The sequence below is a fragment of the Nematostella vectensis genome, chromosome 10, assembly GCF_932526225.1.
Source record: "Nematostella vectensis chromosome 10, jaNemVect1.1, whole genome shotgun sequence".
Classification (NCBI taxonomy): Eukaryota; Metazoa; Cnidaria; class Anthozoa; order Actiniaria; family Edwardsiidae; genus Nematostella; species Nematostella vectensis.
The window spans coordinates 12,033,978-12,054,496 of NC_064043.1; the positions used below are offsets into that span (position 1 = coordinate 12,033,978).

The 20,519-nt window shown below is 40.3% G+C and overlaps 1 protein-coding gene across 1 annotated transcript; it reads left to right on the forward strand.

Annotated features, from left to right (window-relative positions):
• The first annotated feature begins 107 nt into the window (after positions 1-107).
• LOC5510611 (cadherin-like and PC-esterase domain-containing protein 1) lies at positions 108-19,713 on the forward strand. The gene is made up of 20 exons (XM_048733376.1): positions 108-819; positions 2,794-2,896; positions 3,862-4,030; positions 4,434-4,590; positions 4,984-5,214; positions 5,394-5,495; positions 5,568-5,669; positions 6,293-6,507; positions 7,334-7,386; positions 7,721-7,762; positions 7,947-8,136; positions 9,115-9,295; positions 9,851-9,971; positions 12,912-13,048; positions 15,479-15,535; positions 16,077-16,243; positions 16,833-16,934; positions 17,221-17,308; positions 17,910-18,056; positions 18,912-19,713. The coding sequence occupies exons 1-20, from the start codon at positions 508-510 to the stop codon at positions 19,050-19,052; spliced, it is 2,817 nt and encodes a 938-aa protein (XP_048589333.1). The 5' UTR covers positions 108-507; the 3' UTR covers positions 19,053-19,713.
• Positions 19,714-20,519: the final 806 nt, after the last annotated feature.

Sequence of the window (20,519 nt, forward strand, 5' to 3'; positions counted from 1 at the left end):
CCCCCCCCCCCCCCCCCCCCCCCCCCCCCCCCCCCCGGCAAGCATCGAGTAGTCCCGCTGGATTCTTGCGGGGATCTCCCACAATGCATCATTGGAGAAAGGAACGCCTGGTCATTTCTTTTTTTTGTGGAACGACGGAAAAAAGCAAACATTTATTGACTGCCGAAACAATTGAATTTTTTGCCCTTTGACCAACTATGGATATATTTAAAGGACCTCCTACGGTTCTCCTTTACACATTGATCGTTATTTAGAGTTCTGGAGTCGGCTATGGCGATCTGGGTATCGTCAATGAGATAGCGGATCTGACCATAGCTTGTCATCAACTGAAGTGTTTTCCTTGTTGTCGAATCGGATTGAGTTGAGTTCGCTTGAGCGGGAAGCGCCTTGACAGATGGGGTGTTACATCAAAAGACAGAGAAACATCCATTCTCTAGATTTGGCAGTGTATTGGGGTGATTGCCGGTGGCGTAGACCTGGATTACGCATACTTGATTCCAGGAGAACATGCGAATTGTGCCTTTCATCCGCCGATCTTTCGCCGCGGCAGTCACTATGATTCTGACATTGTCAGTGTACTGGAGCTACAAGTCCACCACGATAAGACATAAAAGGCCGGTTGCAATAGAGCATAAGTCCTCTTTAAATAACTTGGAAGGTGGAAGCTATGCACATAGACACTTTGGCTTGGAAAACATTAGGAAAAATCAACTTCCGACTCCAGAGTTCAAGAAAGACAATAAACTATTTAAAACATCAACAGAGATGAGTTACACTACGCCTTCAACTAAAAATCTTTCATCAACTGCATCCAAAAAGGTAAGAAAACCAAGATTTGTCAACATCATATGATTTCTGGATTTAAAGCAAGCAATTCTCTTCTCTATTGATGATGGTATTCCATTATCTGCATTTCTTCAGCTAGAAGTTGATACCTGTTATCTCAGTGGAGGAATGCGAGATAATATTATGCTATCAGTTTCCTGTCTTCTTTAGTTAACTTGAAAATGCTTTGGGGTAAATAAAATACAGCCACTGATACCAGCCAGTGTTTAGTCACACTGTATTTGCTTCATGCCTTAAAAAAAGTTATGATGTCTCAAAATCTTATTGATTATTGCAGTTATTGCATATGCATAGTAATCCATTGATTGTTGTTTGAAGCTGTGATGAAGTATTAAAACCAATTATAGATAAACACACAGTAGGAGCAAATATGTGACATGTTGTTATTTGAGTTTTAACAGGAGATTTTCCTTTTTATTGGATAAATCATTTCCCACTTTTGCTACTATACATTATCAAATTTTGGAAAATTTTTTTTTGTATGTTTAGTGCTTACTATAAACTGTCAGTGGTCATTAGTATTATGGTGATAATCACCATCAGAGACTCTTTAATTAAATTTGATTACTGAGTGTGAATAATAGATTATTTTTTCCAGACAGCTTGAAGGCTAGAGGACTAATGTACCTTTTTTTTAAATAGCGCCTGATTTTTAATTGAAGCTGGGTCTTTTTTATTTTTAGAGTATTTTTAAGCTAAAAATGTTCTAAATTTAAGTGTATTTAAAATAAATACCCAGTGAATTATTTGGAAGAGAATTGCACAAAAATAATCAATAGCAATAATATTTATTATTTAAAAGGTTATTTTAATGAACACAATTTTATTTAAAATGCATCAGACTAAAATTTGGTGAAATCTCAGGCTGGATGTTCTTATTTAAAATAGAGTGTATTTGTTTTTCATCTTTTGCAGTGCCACTTTCTCCTCTTTTTATTTTTGTTCTGGTAGTTTTTATTAGGGAAAGTTCATTTATTATCCCGAGAAAGGGGGTGGGGGTGTGAGGATTTTAAGAGTAAGATATCGAATTAGTTGCCCCCCCCCTTTAGGAGAAAAAAATTTTTCCATGCCCCCCTTACGCTTCCCCCCATATTTTCGGTGCCCCCCCTTCCGCCCCCCCACCAATCTGAAGAAAGAAGGAGCAAAGGAAGGAACGCAAACCACAATGTCAAAGGAACATCAGCAAGAGATTAGCTGCAAGCTGGTCAGAAAGTGAAAACATTAATTTAGAAAAAGTGAAGGCACTCAATTTCTCAAAGATGCGACTAAATTCAGGTTGTCAACCTGATAAAAGTTGATGCTATATATGATCCAGAAGAAGCAAAAAGCTTTTTATTCTTCTCCTTGCCAGAAAAGCGAAGCACGAGGAAGAAAAATAGAGAGAGAGGAAGGCGGCAAATCAGATATGAGCGAGGATGTTGATGACGAAAAATGAGTGCTAATAGCACTAGAACCTTTTTTAATAATTTTAAATGTGGAACATAAGCACTTTATAAATATCATATATCGGAAACCATGCATTGCATAGATAAAACTTGGCTTAATATGTATCCTGGATTCCTGTATTGTGCATGCCAAATAACTGCACCCGAACCTCGACTCGTTAAACCAAGAAGTCTGATTTGACACTTGGTCAAATTATAAAGATGAGACAACCCCCAAAGAAATTAGTGACCCCCTTTCTAAAATCCATACACTTTCGATGCCCCCCCCCTCTTTAGACCTCTGAAATTTCCAGAGGCCTTCCACAGTATCCTCATGCCACCCCCTTGTTATAATAAATGAACTTTCCCTTATTTACAACATATATTACTGTTGGCAAAGTTTTTATTTTTTTTCTTGTGCTGCAAGCATAGCTTGAAAAGCTAAAAAAAAGGTGATACAGCCTTCATGTAATACAATCAAAAACTTATTCCCTGTATCCTCCTGACTCTTTGTTGCACTTAGATCAAAATAGAATCCAACCCAAAGGATGCACAAGACTTTGGTAATGTTTTGCTAAAGCCTGAAGAGTTCTGCTTTATGATGCTGGCAGCAAGGCATATTAAGGGTAAGGAATATCCTCTAGAAATCCTCTACATGCATTAAGAGATGCACCATTTGATTTTTGACTGGCTCATCTTTTTTCCATGGTAAGTTTTGCTGCTCAATTTTTTTGCGAAGAATGTGGAGATTTTTTCTGCCTAGCCTGCTTGCAGGCTGTACTCGGTGTTATCATCACGGAAAACCCTCTCCGTTCGATGATCGGGTGCCATATTGTATTTAAATGCTTAAATATTGAAATATTTAAATACAATATGGCGCCCAATCATCGAACAGAGAGGGTTTTCCGCCGCCCGATCATCGAACGGAGAGGGTTTTCCGCGATGATAACACCGAGTACCACCTGCAAGCAGGCTATTTTCTGCCAGTCTTTGCTTCTCGGTTTTTTAAGGGCCTGTGACTTATTTTAATTCTTTTTTTTTGGGGGGGGGGGGAGATAAGCCACTACCCTTATCAAACATCGATGGTCTGTCCCCAAGTAAATTCATATGATGGGTGCCTCAAGTCCAAACTCCTCTCACCACTCATTCCCATGCCTATTTTCTAGTTTTTTTGCAATGACAAATCACGACAAATTTCATATGAACATCTAGCAATTTATCTCATTTAGGAATGTTGTGTATACTCTGGGTATACATACTAATGATGGTATCCCAGTGCTGTTGCTTCTACTTGGCAACATCATGGCCAGTCAGTCTCAGTTATGTTGTTGATTATAGTTTGCAAACTCAAGGCTGTAGCAGGGGGTGGGGCACTGGGGGCATGTGCCCCCCTCCAATATTTGCACAAATTATAAAGAAATGACCAGAAGGGGCATGGCTGTGTCCCCCCCCCCCAATATATGTTTCTGTATTGTGCACACCCCCCCCCCCCCCCACAATCTTACATGGCCTGCTACTGCTCTGAAACTCCAGTGGATTGCATTTCCTATGTGCAATACTTATTGTGGGGATTCATTTTGTTCTGCTGCAGTTCTCAAACATAACACCAAAACAGTGCCATGTTTTGTACTGCCGTCACAGCATGATAAGCTCCTTCAGCAGATGCAAGCGGGCAATAACACAACCTTCTTGGTCATCAGCACCAATCCCAAATCAACCAACTCAGAATCACTCTTTGTAGACTACAAACATATCAATAGGTATGTAAACTTAGGGGATCCTCTGTGTTGATCTGAAAGAGTTGTATATGGGTTGTATATCTGAAAGAGGTGTATATGAATGAGTAAGCTAATTTTCTGTATATTCAAAAATCCCAAATCCATGTGTCTGGGATTCATTACAAGGATAATTACACAAAAATCATCATACATATGTGACCCTCTCCACGTTTTACCCTCTCAACATGCCTCAAGGTTGGCCAAGCTCCTGTGGAGTATTCTAAGATATGTTTGTATTTGTTGAATTCAACAAATACAAAATGCTAAGGATAGGTGAAAGGTTTGTAAATGGTATTCATCAACATACCTTTCTCATACTTTTTACATACCAAAATTTTTGTGTGGGACGTGTCTTCATTTTAGCTTTGTCTTTTATCCACAAAAGGTACATTTCCCAAAGCGTCGTTGTAAAAAGCATTCCACTAGATGCTCTAACAAAATCTGATCTTCCTCTGGTAATCAAGCTTCATGTTCTTGTGGCATCAGTATCACCATTGCGAGTGTACCGACACAGACAAGGTCAAGCTATTATTTCACTGAAGGTATGGTAAACAAAAGTTTTGGGGAATTGTGTTACGACTTTGGGTAAACCTTGTACCAAAAAATGTGTCTATAGCTACTGTATGTAAAATGTGTGTGTGTTTGTGGGAGGGGGGGGGTACATGTAAAAATACTAGCAGTACTATGGAAAACTTTAGTGTGCTAAGAAAAGCTGCAGGCAAGCTAATAAAAATGACTAGGTGGTCTGTGTAGGCATGCTGGTGGAACCAGGGAAATGAATCAATTAAATGTTAAATGGAAAGTTTTACCCCTCTAAGAGAGTGTTAGCCCTTCATCAGAGCTCTTTAGTTACCCTGTTTTCAAGAGGCGTAAAACATATGATTCCACCTATATTTAACCCTCTTTTGTTTCACCCCAATTAAATGATAATACAGGAAAAGTGCTCTTTGGCCCAGATGGAGGAACACCTTGAAAGATGGCATTATAAGGATGAGCAAATTGCTTCCATGTGGGAAAGGATTGACTGGCTTATTGTTACCACACTTATGCTGACAGAGGCCTCCATGCTCACCTCATCTAGTGACAAGATCATTGAACCCAACATCTATCTGCCCCTTGATTTCCATTTCATTTTGAATGGAACACTTGATCCTGCTGTATTAGAGGTAAATCTCTCTGGCTGCAGTTATACTCTAAGTTGCAAAATGATTGAGTTTTGTCGATATAACAGAGAACTAAACATGAGGAAAATGATGCAGGAAGGTAATACCCCTGGTGACCAAAAGAAGAAAATTTAATGACACATTGACTGAAGCTTGTCGATAATTTTTAAAATCTTTTCTAGGTAAAATCATCATCAAACATCAGCCAGATAGTCAGGCGAGATACTTCTAGCATCATGTCAGCCATATCAACACTACTCCCTTCCAACAATCACAAAAACGAGGTAACTATGGTGTTACTGTTATTTTTTTATTTATCACAAAATCTATGGCTTCCTAATAACTTTCCTTTATAGGGAATCCCCTGCATCAAACCAAAGCTTTGTCTCACCAAGCAGCAACAGCTCTTTTCAGAGGTCTCTGATCAAGAAGAATCTCGCTCAGGGGGCTTCATTAAGGTCTGTGTTCATACTTTGTTGCCACTTTTGAATGTAACAAGGCAAGGTTAAAATCTTTATGTAGCTAAACTAACATCCACGAGCAGGTCTAGGGGTGGGCCATATGGGCTCAAACCCCCCTTTCTTTAGAGATTTAACATAAATATATTAAGAAGGGTGAGGAAATCCACAAAAGAACAATGAATCCCCCCTTCCTTAAAATCCTTGCTCCCCCCCCCTCCCCCTGTCAAAACTCTCCTGGATCTGCCCTTGACATCTGTTGTATTTTTGTGATGAATGAAAATAAAGATATATTCTCAAAAGGGGATCATTATGAACACTGAAGATCTAGGTCATAATATTTAATCTTTGCTTGATGTGATGCCAACCCCTAAATGGAATTATTACGAATGAAATTAAATTACCACCCATCTTTCCTGGACTGTACAGTATATTATAGTAAATTCATAGTAAATTCATTAAATTCATAGTAAATTTATAGTAAATTCATAGTGGGCCTAAGTAGATTTTACAAAGTACATAGTACATTTTGCTGGCAATGGTTTCTTCATGGCAAACATGTGCCAGCATAAGTCTTAGCCACTCTTTAAAAATTTTGAAAATGTGGCTTATTTTATTTTCAGCTTTACCCTACCCCAGACGGTCATTTGTATGATCCCCTGATTTCTGCGCTTCAGTCATCAGTTTATGGTAACAGTGAACAGGGTCACCATGGTGCTCCTTCACGTGGGACCTTCCAGGTGCACCACCTCCTCACAGCACTGGAGCATTACAAACATAACGACACAGAGGCCTTAAACACAGCAACACACTTGGATGGTACAACTGGAGATGCAAGGTACCTACAGGGAAATCAGATTTATTGTACCCAAACTTTTAGGTTTCGTCCGTGTACCCAAACATTCAGGTTTCATCCGTGCTAGCGTACTCTAGTCAAAGAAACAGGTAGTTTTGTAAAATATTTACGGACTTTAAGTTCAGGCCTTATTGGAAAAACTATGTCAGTCAAGGTTTTTCACATGTGCAATAATACATATACTACAGTGTGTAGGTATGTACAGTTTTTATACGTTATTTCACTTAATTTTGGCGACGTCAAAATTTTGCGATTTTGAGACGGCAATATTTCGCGACACTTTATTTTCGCGATTTTCCTATTATCGTAAAAATTAGATCAATTTATTTTCGTGATTTCGCGATTTTGTGATAATAAAATCAAGCAAAACAAGTGGAATTAAAATGTACTGTAATCATCAAAACTGAAATAATTTTAAAAAAATGCGTGGGCTAAATTTATTTTCATAAAAATCTATAAAAACAAGTCCAACTTACCGTACTATATGTACATTAGACGACTTGATAGACAAGGTGTTTCCATAAAGCTTATTAAACGGCCAATACTCCCCAAAAGGGTTGTTGTGTACTCACTTTATACTGACTGTAGGAACATGTGGATAATTTCTGCGATAATACTACTTATCATCTTTATTCTTACAAATAACTATACCCATAAGGAGTTAATGATCTTATAACAGCCAATTGTCATTCGCCATTTGCACTGACAACGTTTATTGAAATAGGTGTATATTATAATGTGAGAACAAACAAGTTATATATCATATATATTGAGTGAGAATGTACAGTTCAGATTTTACTGTTCACAGGAAAAGTTACTTGGAAGGGGATGGAGAGGAATATGAGCCAGCACACACTGCAGGTAAATGGGAATCCTTGGCTGATCTTGGTGGTTCAAGGAGTCTGTGGCCACAGAAACCTGTGCCCCGTACTCCCCCCACTCAATATATCGAGGCTCGCTTCAGCCCATAGTACAAAAAAAACATCAATCCATCTTCAAATCATCCATCCATCCACCACTGTCCGTGAAATTCGTACAGCTCTTTGAATTTCAAGGGACTGCAGTACCCCTTGATCCCAAAATCTGCCTGCCGAACTTCTTTCATCGGTTTGTAGACGAATCAAAGAAACTGCTTTCAGCCAGCACTCGTTTAACAGCCAGCCAGTACTTCAAACTGTATTCTTATCTCCGCTAGATTTGCAGGAAATAGCTACTAAAGACCCAGAGTGTGATGATGGTATGTACACCCATAAACCTTGTGTAATTTGTTTGAGTTTTTCTTTTCCTCACCTGCATCCTAGATAAAGTACCTTCAGGTGCAGACCCAGGATTTGCTGGGAGGGGGATTCACAATTATAGCATCAATTTCTAATATATATTTTTGTCTATTGTATCACCTTTCGACTGCTTTTTCCCCCTAGACCCAGGAGCTATCCCCGTACTGACAAACATTCACACGCACCCACATATGGAACTCCAGCCAGCTTTTCGTCATGACACCGAGGCGTACCAAGCCAGAGTGCCTTTTCATGTGTTAAATGTGCGCTTGTGGGGCAAGACGTCTACATGCTTGTCTGAGGCGAGAATCAACAGCTACAGAGGAACAGCTCAGTAAGTAGAAAATACTTCTTTAAGACAGTGCCCTGAAAGGGGTGGAGGGAGGGATGAATACCATTCTTATCAAACTCAGTAAGTAGAAAATACTCCTAAATGCGCGGCTGCACCAGTCGTGCTGCACGGCAAAAGCACGACACTGATTCAACTGTCGACGATGTGCCGAATCGAATACTTTTATTGATATTTTGCAGGCCCGTAGGCCCGTAGGCCCGTACCCAAGATTTATTTATTATTATTATTTTTTTTTTTTTGGGGGGGGGGGGGGGGGTTGGGGGGATCCGAAATTCGAAAAAGTGGACTGAATTTTATTTTTACGTGGGGGGGGGGGGGGGGAGGGAGTTCTTTGATAAAAATCTAACCACCTCCGAAAGAACAAAAAGGGATTTTTTTAATGCCTTTGCAGTATCTCCACGAGACGTTTATTGTCGGATTTGGCTACATACCAGAGTGATCAAGCCTAAATAGCACGTCTATTAAGGACCAAAAGTGGACTTTCGGCCGTTCTGGGGGGTGGGGGAGGGGGTGCGACCCCCCTGGGTACGGGCCTGTTTTGTGCAACAGAAACACCACAACAAGTCAAATTTTACTACTTTCAAACTATTGAGCGCGACTTACTTGGTGAGACGACTCAATCAACGGTGAACCAAATGTATTCCTGTTGATACAAACACCACTTAATTCCGCACGGCAGGAGCTCGGCGTGTGGACCGGGCCTTAGCTAGTGGTGAAAGTGGGAAAACAAATATTCAAATATTTTACCATGCTTGCACATTCCTCGACCTATGTGCATTTCTGGCTGAATGAAAATAAAAAAATCGTTTTTGTTATCTCTTTGTCATCTTTTTATCACTGCTTTCTGCCATACTGTCTTCCTGCCCTTAACCCTAGATCTGTTAGAAAAACACCCACAACATTATAACAAAAAAAAAATGATATAAAATTTTGAACACGCCCCTTGTTTTGTTCTAACAGACCAGCCAACTATTCCCTTGGTGTCGGTTGGAACGCATTCGCACTGCATTTGATGGATACGTCCCATGCCAAAGCGTGGAATCTGATGTCATACAAACTTCACATCTATCGAGAGAAGCGTGACGAGCATGCGCCAACATTCAGCGGTAGTTTACCCCACGTGACTTGTACTCTAACCCAGGTGAGAGGGGTGTTATTTTTCGTGTGTGGGAGTAGGAGTACTACTCTGTAGAATTTATAAATCTAGAAAGCTAGTCACTATATTTGGCTCTTAAATCGAAACTGGTGGTTTGTGGGGGAGAAAAAAAAAAGGCCTCCCCTTTAAGGCATAATATACGAAATAAGCACCTCTTTATTTAAGTACCCTTCCCAAAATTGTAGAATAACCTAGGGTAATAGTCTATTACTGCGATTTTGAATAACCTGTGAGCTAACGCAGGTTATTCAAAATCGGTTATTCTCACGAATTCCAAAATACAAAAGTAAATCATGGCATCCGTCAGTCAAAAGCCTTGAACTGTTTCTGTTGCCACATTTAGATGGCTACCACTCCAATGCTTTGACCAATTACAAGATACAAAATTTGTTACATTACAATTTCAAAACTTGATTGCCGGAAGTGAAAAGCGGTATTAGCATGTTGGAGATCTTGGCGAAAGTTCTCAGATCTCTCAACATCGCAGTAATTTTGATTTCTGGTTAGACTATCGATTGTTAACACATGTTTCGACTATAGGACTGTGATCTAAGAGTGTTCCCTGATCAACCTTGTGGATTGGAGGATGCCAAGATGAAATGGCGGGAGTTCACGAAGCAGCGTGCTGAGTTGGCCGCTTGCACAAGCGGTCATACCCCAGGTAATGAATATAGTGGTGTGTCGTGCTTGATTTGAAACCGATTGCGGTGATGGAGGCGATCAGGGTTTTTTTATATCAGCGCCCAGATTGGAGGCAAAGAAAATAGCGAGACATCCAGAAGAAAACAAAGGCGTGCTCACTGCCTCGCTAGACCAAAAACACACTGTTCAAGCAGGAGAGAATTTTGCCTCAGTTGCTTGTGAAACATGAGCTCGTCCAATCGACGTCCGCACACTATAAGCCTTTGGCCTTGCGAGGCAGATAGCAAAGTCTACGTGATATTATCCTAATCGTATAGGTCAGCCTTACGTTAAGGTAAGCTAAATTATTTCACGCGAGTTTATGGAAACCACTTGTAACTAATAATCGTTTTAAAAAATGATTGCAGCTCCTAAAATGCTATAATTGATGTTAACGCATTTGTTTATGCATTGTTGTCTTTTGGTACATACATCACGTCTCTTTATTGGCCGTGTCTTGTTACAAGAAAATTAACGTTGCCTTGTAGTACATATATCATTTTGTGTCTTGTTACAAGAAGATGGACGTTGCCTTGTAGTCCATACATCATGTCTCTCTAATGTTCGTGTCTTGTTACAGAAAGGTGGACGTTGCCTTGTGGTACATACATCATGTCTCTCTATTATCCGTGTCTTGTTACTTGAATGTGAACGTTGCCTTCTAGTACATACATCATGTCTCTCTTTTGTCCGTGTCTCGTTACTTGAAGATGGACTTTGCCTTGTGGTACATACATCATGTATCTCTGTTGTCCGTGTCTTGTTACAGGAAAATGGACTTTGCCTTGTGGTACATACATCATGTATCTCTGTTGTCCGTGTCTTGTTACAGAAAAGTAGACATTGCCTTGTGGTACATACATCATGTCTCTCTAATGTTCGTGTCTTGTTACAGAAATCATGTATCTCTGTTGTCTGTGTCTTGTTACATGAAGATGGACTTTGCCTTGTGGTACATACATCATGTATCTCTGTTGTCCGTGTCTTGTTACAGGAAGATGGACGTTGCCTTGTGGTACATACATCATGTATCTCTGTTGTCCGTGTCTTGTTACATGAAGATGGACTTTGCCTTGTGGTACATACATCATGTATCTCTGTTGTCTGTGTCTTGTTACAGGAAAATGGACGTTGCCTTGTGGTACATACATCATGTATCTCTGTTGTCCGTGTCTTGTTACAGGAAAATGGACGTTGCCTTGTGGTTCATACATCATGTATCCCTGTTGTCCGTGTCTTGTTACATGAAGATGGACTTTGCCTTGTGGTACATACATCATGTATCTCTGTTGTCCGTGTCTTGTTACAGGAAAATGGACGTTGCCTTGTGGTACATACATCATGTATCTCTGTTGTCCGTGTCTTGTTACAGGAAGATGGACTTTGCCTTGTGGTACATACATCATGTATCTCTGTTGTCCGTGTCTTGTTACAAGAAGATGGACGTTGCCTTGTGGTACATACATCATGTATCTCTGTTGTCCGTGTCTTGTTACATAAAGATGGACTTTGCCTTGTGGTACATACATCATGTATCTCTGTTGTCCGTGTCTTGTTACAGGAAAATGGACTTTGCCTTGTGGTACATACATCATGTCTCTCTTTTGTCCGTGTCTCGTTACTTGAAGATGGACTTTGCCTTGTGGTACATACATCATGTATCTCTGTTGTCCGTGTCTTGTTACAGGAAAATGGACTTTGCCTTGTGGTACATACATCATGTATCTCTGTTGTCCGTGTCTTGTTACAGAAAAGTAGACATTGCCTTGTGGTACATACATCATGTCTCTCTAATGTTCGTGTCTTGTTACAGAAATCATGTATCTCTGTTGTCTGTGTCTTGTTACATGAAGATGGACTTTGCCTTGTGGTACATACATCATGTATCTCTGTTGTCCGTGTCTTGTTACAGGAAGATGGACGTTGCCTTGTGGTACATACATCATGTATCTCTGTTGTCCGTGTCTTGTTACAGGAAGATGGACGTTGCCTTGTGGTACATACATCATGTATCTCTGTTGTCCGTGTCTTGTTACATGAAGATGGACTTTGCCTTGTGGTACATACATCATGTATCTCTGTTGTCCGTGTCTTGTTACAGGAAAATGGACGTTGCCTTGTGGTACATACATCATGTATCTCTGTTGTCCGCGTCTTGTTACAGGAAAATGGACGTTGCCTTGTGGTACATACATCATGTATCTCTGTTGTCCGCGTCTTGTTACAGGAAGATGGACGTTGCCTTGTGGTACATACATCATGTATCTCTGTTGTCCGTGTCTTGTTACAGGAAAATGGACGTTGCCTTGTGGTACATACATCATGTCTCTCTAATGTTCGTGTCTTGTTACATGAAGATGAACGTTGCCTTGTGGTACATACATCATGTATCTCTGTTGTCCGTGTCTTGTTACAGGAAAATGGACGTTGCCTTGTGGTACATACATCATGTATCTCTGTTGTCCGTGTCTTGTTACATGAAGATGGACTTTGCCTTGTGGTTCATACATCATGTATCCCTGTTGTCCGTGTCTTGTTACAGGAAGATGGACTTTGCCTTGTGGTACATACATCATGTATCTCTGTTGTCCGTGTCTTGTTACAGGAAGATGGACGTTGCCTTGTGGTACATACATCATGTCTCTCTTTTGTCCGTGTCTTGTTACTTGAAGATGAACGTTGCCTTGTGGTACATACATCATGTCTCTCTTTTGTCCGTGTCTTGTTACAGGAAGATGGACGTTGCCTTGTGGTACATACATCATGTATCTCTGTTGTCCGTGTCTTGTTACATGAAGATGGACTTTGCCTTGTGGTACATACATCATGTATCTCTGTTGTCCGTGTCTTGTTACATGAAGATGGACTTTGCCTTGTGGTACATACATCATGTATCTCTGTTGTCCGTGTCTTGTTACAGGAAGATGGACGTTGCCTTGTGGCCGGTGCAGCGTCCCAGAGTCATGTCACTGGCAGAAGGCCGTGTGGACACCTCACACTTGTCAACATATTACTCTGTCAAAACAGCAAGTCAAGTCATGTCTGTCGAACAGAAAGGTAAGAAGCTGCTGCAGCTGGTAAATGTTGATAATAAGGATTATGGTGATGTTTATGAGGATGATGATACAACAGAATGTGAGAAAGCTGCTGCAACTGGTAAATGTTGATAATAAGGATTATGGTGATGTTTATGAGGATGATGATACAACAGACAGTGAGAAAGCTGCTGCAACTGGTAAATGTTGATAATGAGGATTATGGTGATGTTAATGAGGATGATGATACAACAGAGAGTGAGAAAGCTGCTGCAACTGGTAAATGTCGATAATGAGGATTATGGTGATGTTAATGAGGATGATGATACAACAGACAGTGAGAAAGCTGCTGCAACTGGTAAATGTTGATAATAAGGATTATGGTGATGTTTATGAGGATGATGATACAACAGAATGTGAGAAAGCTGCTGCAACTGGTAAATGTTGATAATAAGGATTATGGTGATGTTTATGAGGATGATGATACAACAGACAGTGAGAAAGCTGCTGCAACTGGTAAATGTTGATAATGAGGATTATGGTGATGTTAATGAGGATGATGATACAACAGACAGTGAGAAAGCTGCTGCAACTGGTAAATGTCGATAATGAGGATTATGGTGATGTTAATGAGGATGATGATACAACAGACAGTGAGAAAGCTGCTGCAACTGGTAAATGTCGATAATGAGGATTATGGTGATGTTAATGAGGATGATGATACAACAGAAAGTGAGAAAGCTGCTGCAACTGGTAAATGTTGATAATGAGGATTATGGTGATGTTTATGAGGATGATGATACAACAGACAGTGAGAAAGCTGCTGCAACTGGTAAATGTTGATAATAAGGATTATGGTGATGTTTATGAGGATGATGATACAACAGAATGTGAGAAAGCTGCTGCAACTGGTAAATGTTGATAATAAGGATTATGGTGATGTTTATGAGGATGATGATACAACAGACAGTGAGAAAGCTGCTGCAACTGGTAAATGTTGATAATGAGGATTATGGTGATGTTTATGAGGATGATGATACAACAGACAGTGAGAAAGCTGCTGCAACTGGTAAATGTTGATAATGAGGATTATGGTGATGTTAATGAGGATGATGATACAACAGAGAGTGAGAAAGCTGCTGCAACTGGTAAATGTCGATAATGAGGATTATGGTGATGTTAATGAGGATGATGATACAACAGACAGTGAGAAAGCTGCTGCAACTGGTAAATGTCGATAATGAGGATTATGGTGATGTTAATGAGGATGATGATACAACAGAAAGTGAGAAAGCTGCTGCAACTGGTAAATGTTGATAATGAGGATTATGGTGATGGTTATGAGGATGATGATACAACAGAAAGTGAGAAAGCTGCTGCAACTGGTAAATGTTGATAATAAGGATTATGGTGATGGTTATGAGGATGATGATACAACAGAAAGTGAGAAAGCTGCTGCAACTGGTAAATGTTGATAATAAGGATTATGGTGATGGTTATGAGGATGATGATACAACAGAAAGTGAGAAAGCTGCTGCAACTGGTAAATGTTGATAATAAGGATTATGGTGATGGTTATGAGGATGATGATACAACAGAAAGTGAGAAAGCTGCTGCAACTGGTAAATGTTGATAATAAGGATTATGGTGATGGTTATGAGGATGATGATACAACAGAAAGTGAGAAAGCTGCTGCAACTGGTAAATGTTGATAATAAGGATTATGGTGATGGTTATGAGGATGATGATACAACAGAAAGTGAGAAAGCTGCTGCAACTGGTAAATGTTGATAATAAGGATTATGGTGATGGTTATGAGGATGATGATACAACAGAAAGTGAGAAAGCTGCTGCAACTGGTAAATGTTGATAATAAGGATTATGGTGATGGTTATGAGGATGATGATACAACAGAAAGTGAGAAAGCTGCTGCAACTGGTAAATGTTGATAATAAGGATTATGGTGATGGTTATGAGGATGATGATACAACAGAAAGTGAGAAAGCTGCTGCAACTGGTAAATGTTGATAATAAGGATTATGGTGATGGTTATGAGGATGATGATACAACAGAAAGTGAGAAAGCTGCTGCAACTGGTAAATGTTGATAATAAGGATTATGGTGATGGTTATGAGGATGATGATACAACAGAAAGTGAGAAAGCTGCTGCAACTGGTAAATGTCGATAATGGGGATTATGGTGATTTTTCTGAAGATGATTATATATAACTGGTATAAAATGATGATGGCGATTGTAGTGGTGGGGATTATGTTGAATGGTGGTGGTGATGATTTTGATCTAATGGAGGATCCAGGCCTTTTGGGATACCCCCCCACCCCACCCCTCTTGATCGGCCCCTGGATATTGATATTGGTGGTGTTTGTATTGATGACGACATCGAAAGTACTCACGCACGAGATAATTTGTGTAATGACACAGTGCTATTTACAGGTTTTATTTGTCGGAGACTCGACAAATCGTGGCATAATGTACTATTTGATGGAAAAGGTAAGTGACAAGTAATCAAATATCGCTCCTCCCCTTTCTATACAACCCATTCTATATAACCCATATCTATGAAAATGAGAAAAACAAAACCAGGAAACTTTATCCCTGCTCGTCTTTTTCTCTTCTATATCTTCATACAACGAGGATGTAATAAGAAACAATTATTTCTTGTTTGTATTATGCCTAGTGCACACTAGCGACATATCGACATGGGCGCGCGCACTCTTATCTTCGACATAACGACATGGACATAACGACATAACGACAAAAAACATGTTTTTTCTTTTATGTCATTATTTCCATGTCTTTATGTCGGGCTAAACATAGTGGGCGCGCCCATGTCGTTATGTTGTTATGTTGCTAGTTTGCACTAGGCATTACATGACCAAATAAATGCATGTGAATGTACTCCTTTGCAGAAATGCCCAAGGCACATTCTCGAACTATCAGCGCGCGAGATTTCCTTATATTATTAGTGTTTCTGCGTATTTTACCATTTTTCCATGTTCCTCATTTAATTGCCATGTTTTTATTCACCCAGATGAACGGTACGCTGCGACATTGGGAGAAAACCCACTCGATGCGAATCTACAGCGGTGCTTTGAATGATGACCGCACGTCTGTCAGTTTCGCTTACTACCCCCAGTTCTGGCTCTCGTCCAACAAGAATGCGGTGTTTGTCAAGGCGCTGTACCATCTCATTGCCAGGTACCTTCTTTTAAAAGTTGAGAATAAAAAGGCTAGATACAGTAGAACCCCACTCAATCGAACTCTGAAGGGAGATTGTAATCCTTTCGAGTTTGCCGGGGCTTCGAATTATAGAAGTCGATAAAAAAAAAATAAGAGCTGCTGCGAATTTACAGCGCAACCAGTAAAACCGTGAACACCTAAAATATGTGTGGAAAGTTTATTGTCTTCTGACGAATCAGACGCAAGAATTCAGACACTGAGAAATGTTTCTAGTTGACTGTTTGAATATCTCGCGAGTGATTGGTCGGAACAAACATTCCATACATATTTCCGGTGTTCACGGTTTTCTTGGTTGCGCTGTAAACTGCTACGTGATGGAACTCACTCTAGAAAGATAAACGAACTAACACTTAAAACTAAACTGATTTTGAGGAGTAATAAGAGAAAATGGGGAGAAAAATAGTTTGAGTAACGGGGAGTTGATTTTGTTCGGCTTGTTTTGAGTTTGAGTCCCTCGAGTAAAAATCGGTAGAGAAAAAATAGTACAAATCCATGGAAAGTCAAACTCAGTTTTGCTGAATCTCTGTGTTTCATTTACCACCGTTAGGTTTATGCCACTAGAAAACAACACCAATACTATCTTGGTTGTGGGGGGCGTTCATTGGATGTTGCCAAGTCACGTGACTGCCGTGGAGCACGCGCTTGCGCGGTAAGTTTGCCGCTCATTTATACAACTACTGTGGTTTGTCATCCTCACTTGTTTATTGCTATAAATTCACGGTTACCCCGCGCACTCGGCCAATAGGAGCTATGTATGCCCTTCATTCGTCCCCAAGCTATCAGTATACTAAAGTGGTAGCCTGAGTATCAGGCCCTCAGGGGAGGCCCTGATACTCAGGCTACTAAAGTGGGGAATCAAGCGACTGCTTTTACATCAAAAAGCAAAAGTCCTTAACCATATATTTATCACTGATGCTCATACTGGTTTGTTGCAGACTCGGTTTGAGTGGAATCAAAGTTGTCATTAAAGGATTAGGATCAGGCTTCCATCTCCCAGTGCCTGGATTCGTCACGCTTGACCTGGTTAGACATGAAGTATTTATAGGGGAGAGGGGGTGCGAAGGGAGGAAGGGGGAAAGATGTATAAGGACGTGAAGGAGAGAAGTGGGAGAGGAAGGTATAGAGAGAGGGAAGGAAGGGACGGGGAAGGGAGGGAGGAAGGGAATGGAAGAAGGAAGGGAGGGAGGGAGGCAGGGAGGGAGGGAGGGGGAAGAAAGGATGGGAGGGAGGGAGAGAAAGAAGGAAGGGAAGAGGGAAGGAAAGAAGGAAGGAAGGAATGAAGAGAGGGAGGGAGGGGGATGGAAGGAAGCAAGGAAGGAAGCAAGGGAGGTAGCAAGGAAGGAAGGGAGGGAGTGAGCGAGCAAGCGAAGGAATGGAAGGAGGAACCAAAAAAGGAAGGAAGAAATCAATCATGGTAGGAAGAAAGAGAAAAGGGAGACAATATGGCAAGGAAGGAAGGGAATGTGGATAAAGGGAGATGAGAAAGTAAAAGAAGAAAAGGAAGCAAACGATCAGAAAAGGGGCTGGGGAAAAACTGAGAATAGCAATCTGTTCTCTAAATATTGCATCCGTAGTTGTTACAGTACCTCAGGAAATCAACTAAAACCGTGTGTGTTTGTATAAGGCTGGTCAGCGGCGCATTGCACAGCGTAACGTCATGGTATCCAGGGCCGCGAGATCGGCCGGCTTTGAGTTCATTGATACGTACAATATGACAATTGCAAGATACAAAGAATTTCTTTACGGAAACTGCGGCTGCCACTTTCACAAGGTAGGCAGACGCTTTCAAACTCATTACTCTTATTTTTTTTATCAAAAGGGTTTTCGCAGTTGTACGAAAATGTGATGGATTATGCCAAAAAGAGCGCACAAAATCTTCTAGTTGCCTTTAACCAAATTTGAGCGATGCACGCTACAGAAGCCACCAATCGACATCCAGTAGTTTTGTATCACAGTTTTGATTTCCACGAACGTAACACAAAGAGGATTCCGCCCTGCTCCGATTCGCACGGAAGCAACTCTTTGCCACGCTGGTTGGTAGCGAAGCTTATGTCAATCAGATAACAAGTTTGACGCATCCTTATCGGTTTAGTTCATTAACTGCCACGGTAGCGCGCGTCGTATCAAATACGTTTCTCACACCGCCATTGGCTTATTTCACAAAACTGTCAAGGAAGCCACGGTAGCGCGCGTCATACAAAACTATAAAGGTGGCCACGGTAGCGCGCGTCGTATCAAATACGTTTCTCACATCGCAATTGGCTAACTTCACAAAACTGTCAAGGTGGCCACGGTAGCGCGCGTCGTATCAGATAGTACGTTTCTCACATTGCCATTGGTTTACTTCACAAAGCTGTCAAGGTGGCCAAGATAGTACGTTTCAAACATCACCATTTGTTTAGTTCACAAAACTGCCGAGTACGTTTCTCAGTCCTTATTGAGCTTCTTCACAAAACTGTTAATGTGGCCGATATTGTGGCGCCCTACGCTACCGTTATATGTCCCATGGCTAACCACAGAACACAGCTTCATTTTCGAAATTGTTAGCATTGGATAAGAATAAAATCAATTTGGATATATATCATATACTCGCGGCATTTTCATCGTCGTACTCTATGTGTTTTAGGTGGTGAAGATGGCCGCCGATGGCGAAGTTCAGGAGGGATCGCCGCAATCATCTGACCACGAAGTTCCGCCCCGATATCACGTGATCGGTCCTATTAACGCTATGTACTCCGAGATGGTCATCAGTAGAATGTGTAGCTGACAGGAAGGTCATCACCATCATCATCACCCGTCGCCATCAATTCTTGTTACCATCATCTTTTTAACCATCATCATAATAATATTAATATCACCGTCACCGGCATCGTCATCATTCTAATTAACAAGCATTTTTTATTCTATTTTATTCCATATTCGCATTTTTATTCTATATTATCTATATTAAAAAGGCAGCGTCATGATACTGCGCATGTCTTCAGTCAGTGTTTATTGTACAAACAGTTAAACTTGTCATAATGCCTTGTTAAAATATTTTGCAATATTTTATTGAAAACCATGTTTTTTGACAGTTTGTGGTCATTTACCTTTGAATTTAAGTCTCACACATATAACAAAAGCTCATAAGTCAATATTAAAATCATTGTGTCCGGGCCGGAAAGCTATTGCAAAGCTCTTACCATGACACTGCCCCTTTAACCAAGTATTACTACTGAGCAGACTATGTTTAGTCATTGTAATCCATTAGCCCATTCTTTGTTTGTACATTTTTAATTCGGAGCCGCACAATTTTATTTGCGGACACTTGAGGTGCTAGAATGGATTTTCTGTAGTCTTTTATTCAATTTTGGGAAGAAAAAGATACGACAAACATAGAAAATTATTTATTAATAACAAATGCTAAATAAAAAGAATTTCGATTGAAATGAGTTTGTGTCATCAGGTTATGGACCCAGGTCCCATCAGGGAAGTATTAGCAACGTATTATTATTGTTTTGGTAGCTTTTTTCAATATTATTCTAGACACGAATATGAAAAGGATGGCTCGACAATTCTGGCACTATTTAGCTTTACAGATTGCAGCCGTGTTCTTTTTAGGCAAAAAATGAAAAGATTGCTTTTTAGGCAAAAATGACAAGATTATATTTTTATTAGTGTTTTTATAGCGAAAAGCGAAATTAAACTGCTGAAAAGAGTATTGCTTATATCTAGCCAAACTACCAAAGCTTTTTTAACAGGACTTGGCCATAATGAAGCCCAGGCCGTATTTATGTTCTTCGAAGTGAAACAAGGGCAAGTGAAAACTTCAAGCGGGATCTGGCCACGTTAAGGATTTAAGCAGAAAAGCAGGAATTTGTTAAGGAGTGATGTTGTGGATGAATGCCATTGTGTTTTATCTTTTATGTCTCGCCTCAGTACTTTACAGCTACTTGGGATAAAACGTGTCCAATTTTCCCCGTTGGCACCACCAGATTAACGCGCCATCATGGAGGTCAGCGGATTGTATGAGAGTTTAGCTGTATGGCTTGTTACAGTGATTCTAAAGCTATTACTTCTGGTGAGTGTCGTTGTTTATGATGGTGATAATGACGACCGGATGATGATGATGATGACGACGACGATATGATGATTATTCAAACCCTATTGAATATTAATGATCCTTCCGATTACGTCACTAGTATTATTTAAGGAGGTGATAATTTATGGAACTGTGTTAGTTCGCACAGAGTGC

What these genes read in the sequence shown, in the direction of transcription:
- LOC5510611 (XM_048733376.1), top strand. Translation starts at nt 508, where the DNA reads ATGCGAATTGTGCCTTTCATCCGCCGATCTTTCGCCGCGGCAGTCACT. An exon ending in CATCAACTGCATCCAAAAAG is followed by an intron (nt 820 to 2,793) that starts GTAAGAAAACCA and finishes TGTTGCACTTAG; the next exon opens with ATCAAAATAGAATCCAACCC. An exon ending in GCGGCTGCCACTTTCACAAG is followed by an intron (nt 18,057 to 18,911) that starts GTAGGCAGACGC and finishes TATGTGTTTTAG; the next exon opens with GTGGTGAAGATGGCCGCCGA.